The 5281-nt window shown below is 42.5% G+C and overlaps 1 protein-coding gene across 1 annotated transcript in view; it reads left to right on the top strand.

The window, feature by feature from the left end:
* Positions 1 to 5281, top strand: part of grk6 (G protein-coupled receptor kinase 6) — a gene marked incomplete at its 3' end in the record, with an annotated part of 106977 nt that overhangs the window by 82739 nt on the left and 18957 nt on the right. The window contains 1 exon segment of the mRNA XM_032534618.1: positions 833 to 925. Coding sequence (XP_032390509.1) covers positions 833 to 925 — 93 coding nt within the window.

The raw sequence follows: 5281 nt of genomic DNA, 5'->3' as shown, positions 1-5281 counted from the left end.
AGTTCTCTAAGAACCAGCTGGATCTTCCCCAGCCTGAGAGTCAGCAGACCGTTAGGTTCCTCCCCAGACCACGGTGGTTCTGGTGTCCTCCCCAGACCACGGTGGTTCTGGTTTCCTCCCCAGACCCCGGTGGTTCTGGTTCCCCATCCAGGTCCAAAGCTAACATCAGCAGCTCTCTAGGTTTAACAGCTGACCGGGGTTTTCAAAATGGCCCGCCAAACGTTTTGGTTTTCAAACGTCATGATAACCCCCCCCTGCCCCCCCGCACCTGACGTACCCGGTTCTAATCTCTAGACAAGCGCTGAGTTGGTGCGGAGTTGGAACCCGTGTTCTTGGCCCAGAACCAGGTTTATTTGTGTGGAAAAGCAAAGAACCGGTTCAGTTCTACAATTATAATTCACTGATTAAAAAGTGTTACTTTACTATGGCTGCAGCGAACACTTTTTTCTTTTTTTAAAATTGATGAATCTATTGTTTACTTTTTAAATAATCAATTAATTCAAAATGTCAGGCAATACAACAAAAATGGCTCATTGTTTCCCATATTTCCCGTATTCGGACTTATACAGTTTTTTTATTACATAAAACAGAGAAAAATAAAATAAACTGTACATTCTCACATCAGGGAAGCTGGAAGCAGAAAAAAAAAAAAAAAAAAATCAGGCATTTAAAGTTGAAAGATTACTTTTAATCAACGTTGATTTTCTGTGAAGCGACTAAAAGTTGATTAAAATCAACTAACTCAAGTGTTCAGTGGCTCTGACATTTAGCCTCGGCAGCTTTTTTGGGGCCGAGACCGACCTGCAGACGCTCTTTGTTGTGTTGTCCCCAGGTTGATCCACGACTACCTGAGCATGGCGCCCTTCGCGGACTACCTCGACAGCATGTACTACAACAGGTTCCTGCAGTGGAAATGGCTGGAGAGGTAACGTTTGTGATGGCGGAGTGCGTCTTTCGGAGTATTTGTTTTTTTGTCTTTCTACTGCCATTTCTCCCTTTTTTATGAGCATGATGCATTATTTCCAGGGGTGTCAAACCTAGTTTTACCGATTGGAGAATGAGAATCACATCAAGGGCCAGACATGTGTGACTTATTCACATGGTTTTGTTTTTAAAACGTATATAAAAATATAGCCTTCTCATGTACAGTTTGGTCCACATAACGCCCTAAAACATCCTTAAGTCATCATAGCGTTTGATTGTCGCGTAAATTGGAGTAATTGGAAAAACCTGTTTTCTGTCTTTTTGGTTTGGTTTGGTTCAACTTTCTATTTGTTTGTCTTTCTACTGCTGTTTCTCCCTTTTGTATACATGGGCATAATGGATCACACACACACACACACACACACACACACACACACACACACGCACGCATGTACCACCTAACACCTCACTCGGGCTGATTTAGAGGCAACGTTGCCTTGAGCTCCACCACAGGACCAGTAACAACATGCTCAGCAAGTTGCTTCTTCCTCCCCCCCCCCCCCCCCCCCCCCCCCCCCGTCCTCATGTTGTCGGGGTTACGGGGAGGGGGGGGGGAGGGCTACGCAATCTGATTGATATCAACGTAACACATTTCAAGACTGAAATTGCTCAACGGAGAAGTTTCACCGTTGAGTTGCTGCAGTTTGAGGTGACTTTCAGTTGTAAAAAGTTGGATTCTACCGTTACATATAATGTTATTATTATAATACCTGAGCAGGGTTTGTTTATGTAATTATAGATGGTTGCAGGAGGTGCAGCTGGTAATTCTGGTCTCATAACACACACACACACACACACACACACACACACACACACACACACACACACACACACATACATATAAATATAAGGTAGAGACTTTAATACTGCTTGTTTTTTTTACTCTAATCTAAGTTTATTTATTTTGTTTTGCATTGAAAGCCTCATTGAGATTTAAAAAAGAATCTTTTCAAGATAAACAGCAACAATAACGAGTTACAGAAAACTAACTACGCCACACAATCTGAATTAAAATGCACCTTTAAAATAAAACACAAAACACCTCAAAAGAGCAGTTTCTGTGGCAACGATTTGGAGTCACAGAGAGTCAGAATTTTGCGTTTTTCAAACTTAGTCGCAGAAGGTTCCTTCACCTGGTTTAGTGTATTATTTGCTAACTTTCAATTAAAACAAGTCCCAGGGAACAGAAGTAAAGCCGTTGACACATTTATGGGGGTGCGTGTGGCTCGGAGGTTGACGTCCGAACAAATAATGCACCTTTAATTAAATGTTGAGTGTTCTTTAAGCGCAGCACAGCTTGATCCTGTTCAAAGAAATGTGTCTAATGTTGAATGAAGTACATCTGCAGCAGGATTCCCATGGCTGACCCCTTTGCATCCAGCATGAATATGGCTTCAACTTTACATTCACGGTCCAGTTCTGTTTACCAAAACAACGCCGTGTCCCGGTTCTAATGTGGTCATACATGATTAGACTGGTCTTTATTGATCCTTCTGGGATGACTCCCGCGAGGAACTTGAAAATTGCAGCTGCCGTTTTAGCAAGAAAAGAAAAATAGATAAAAAAGACAGTGTAAAGACAACTAAATAACAGTAATAATAACAATAATAATAGCAATAATAATAATAATAATAATAATAATAATAATAATAATAATAAGAATAAGAACATTCGTCAAATAAAGACAAAAAAGACCATAAATTATCAAAGTGTCAGTGTTAAAGTGATAAATTGACCAGGTATTAATGTCAGTCCAGGTGTGTGTATGTAAGTATATATATGTGTGTGTGTGTGTGTGTGTGTGTGTGTGTGTGTGTGTGTGTGTGTGGTGTATGTTATATGGATGTGTGTGGTGGAGTGTATGTATTATTATGTATGTATGTCTGTATGTATGTGTGCATGTATCTTGTGTGTTGTAGTACTATGTGGGTGTATTGTGTGTATTTGTATCTATGGTTGTATTTTGTGTATGTTGTGTGTCATGTGGGTGTGTTATTGTATGTATGGTATGTATGTATGTATGTATGAATGAATATATGTATGTATGTATGTGTGTGTGTGTGTGGGTGTGTGTGTGTTTGTGTGTGTGTGTTGTGTGGTGTGTGATGTATCTATCGTGTGTGTATGTGTTGTTATGTTCTTATGTCGTATCTAGGTTGGTGTCGTAGTGTGTTATGTGTTGTGGTATGTGTAGGATGTAGTATAAGAGTTGTTATGTATGTATGTATGGAATGTATGGATGTATTGTGGTATGTATGTATGTATGTTATGTATGTATGTGTGGGTTGTGTTGTGTGTGTGTGGTGTGTGTATGTGTGTGTGTGTATGTCTTATTGTGTTGTGTGTGTGTATGTGTTGTATGTACGTATCTATGTGTGTGTATGTGAGTGTATGTGTGTGTGTATTGTTATGTCTGTATATGTATATATATGTATGTATGTTTGTTGTGTGTTGTGTGTGTGTGTGTATGTAGTTTGTGTGGTGTGTGTGTGGATGTATTATATGTCGTGTATGTGTAGTGTTGGGTTAGGTATTGTCCTCTCTGCCCTATTTTTGTCTCCCCTAGTGAGGAGTTGTAAGTCTGATGGCATGAGGGAAAAGGAGTCCTTGAGTCTGTTGGTCCAGTGTGTGTGTGTGTGTGTGTGTGTGTGTGTGTGTGGGTGTGTTGGTGGTGTGTGTGTGGGTGTGGGTGTGGGGGGGTAATGTCCAGCAGTTTGTCCAGTGTCCCGCTTCATGCCGACCACAGAGCCGGCCCGCCCGATCACACAGCAGTCCGATCGCAGTGATCCCAGACTGTAAGCGAGGCCGCAGGTTGTAGTCTGTTGTGCGATGATGAACTGGAGAAACATGCTAGAATAAGACCGGAGCAGCTGTGTTCCTATTGGCCGACAGCTGCGTAAGTCTACACCCCCCCTAGATTAACAAAGGTCTAACCCTGACCGGGAAACAGCACTGAAGCAGGAAACACACTTGGACTTATCTGTCATACAGCTGCAGTAGAAGTGAATGGAAGAATAGTGTATGGACGGAAGGGAGACATGGCTGAATGTGGACTAAGAATAGGACGTCTCACGCAGCTGGACTGATGGTTTAGGATGAGAGTTACTGCTGGAACTGAACATCTGATCAGTTTATATTTATTATTTTTTGATTTTGAACAAATTTAAAATATGTATGTACACACACACAGATATACCACACATTACATTACACACACATTACATACATACACATACCATACATACATCACACACACACACCACAACAAACACCCACACACACACACACACACACAACACACACACACACACACACACACAGTGATGCTGTGAATGTGCAGTCTGTCCCTGTACTGGTCAGCTGAAAAAACACCCAATTGAGGGCCAAGCCATCCACCATTTTGGGTCACTAGGTTAGTTGGGTCACTAGGTTGTCTGGGTCACAGGTTAGTCCTGGATCACTAGTTAGTCTGGGTCACTAGGTTAGTGGATCACTAGGTTATCATAGGTTATCTGGTCACTAGGTTAGTCTGGCTCACTAGGTTATCATTAGGTTAGTCTGGATCACTAGGTTAGTGGATCACTAGGTTAGTCCGGCAGCTGCTCGCTCTGCCTGCACGCCGCTACGGTTCAGTGGCTAATGAGCGAGCTAACGCTAACAGAGAACGCCGCCACGTCAGAGAGGCCAAAGCGTCAAAATGCTTCCCCGTATTTTTGACAAACGTCCTTGGCCGGTGGGGGGGGCAGAGCTTTTTTGCAGCTCGAGTTGTGGAGGTGTGTACGTACCGTAAGCGCTCATCTTACTATAGCGAGATAGACATTTACTCGAGCCAAGAAAAGCGATTTTAGAAACCGTGATGTCGCACAGGTGCAAAGTCTACGCCACTGGGAGGAACAGTGTCCATGTTGACCCCTGGAGTCTAAAAACTGTTTCCCGTATCAATGTTATTGAATTCAATAGGTGCCATTTTTAGGTTTTGTTCCTTTATGAATGGTTTTGGCTAGCTAGCTAGCAGCTAGCTGGTATTGCTAAAGTTCACTTTGTTGTTCTGCCGTTTTTGACTCCACCCTCTGAACCGGAGGGTGATCCCGTTTACAGTAGCCGAGAAACCAAGACCAAATGGGGATCCGATTAGCAATTTGACAACAGCGATGCATACGTGGCTAAATTAAAAGAAAGTTGTAGAAAATCTGATCTAATCTCATCGTTGACCCGGCCCGATCTGCTGCCTGCAGCTCAGACTGGAAACCAGAACATTTTTTATCCTGCAACCGTTACAAATCTGCGGGGACCAATC

The sequence above is a fragment of the Etheostoma spectabile genome, chromosome 13 (genome assembly GCF_008692095.1).
Source record: "Etheostoma spectabile isolate EspeVRDwgs_2016 chromosome 13, UIUC_Espe_1.0, whole genome shotgun sequence".
Taxonomy (NCBI): Eukaryota; Metazoa; Chordata; class Actinopteri; order Perciformes; family Percidae; genus Etheostoma; species Etheostoma spectabile.
The sequence above is the reverse complement of the archived record's forward strand: the minus strand, read 5'-3'. Positions and strand labels throughout refer to the sequence as shown.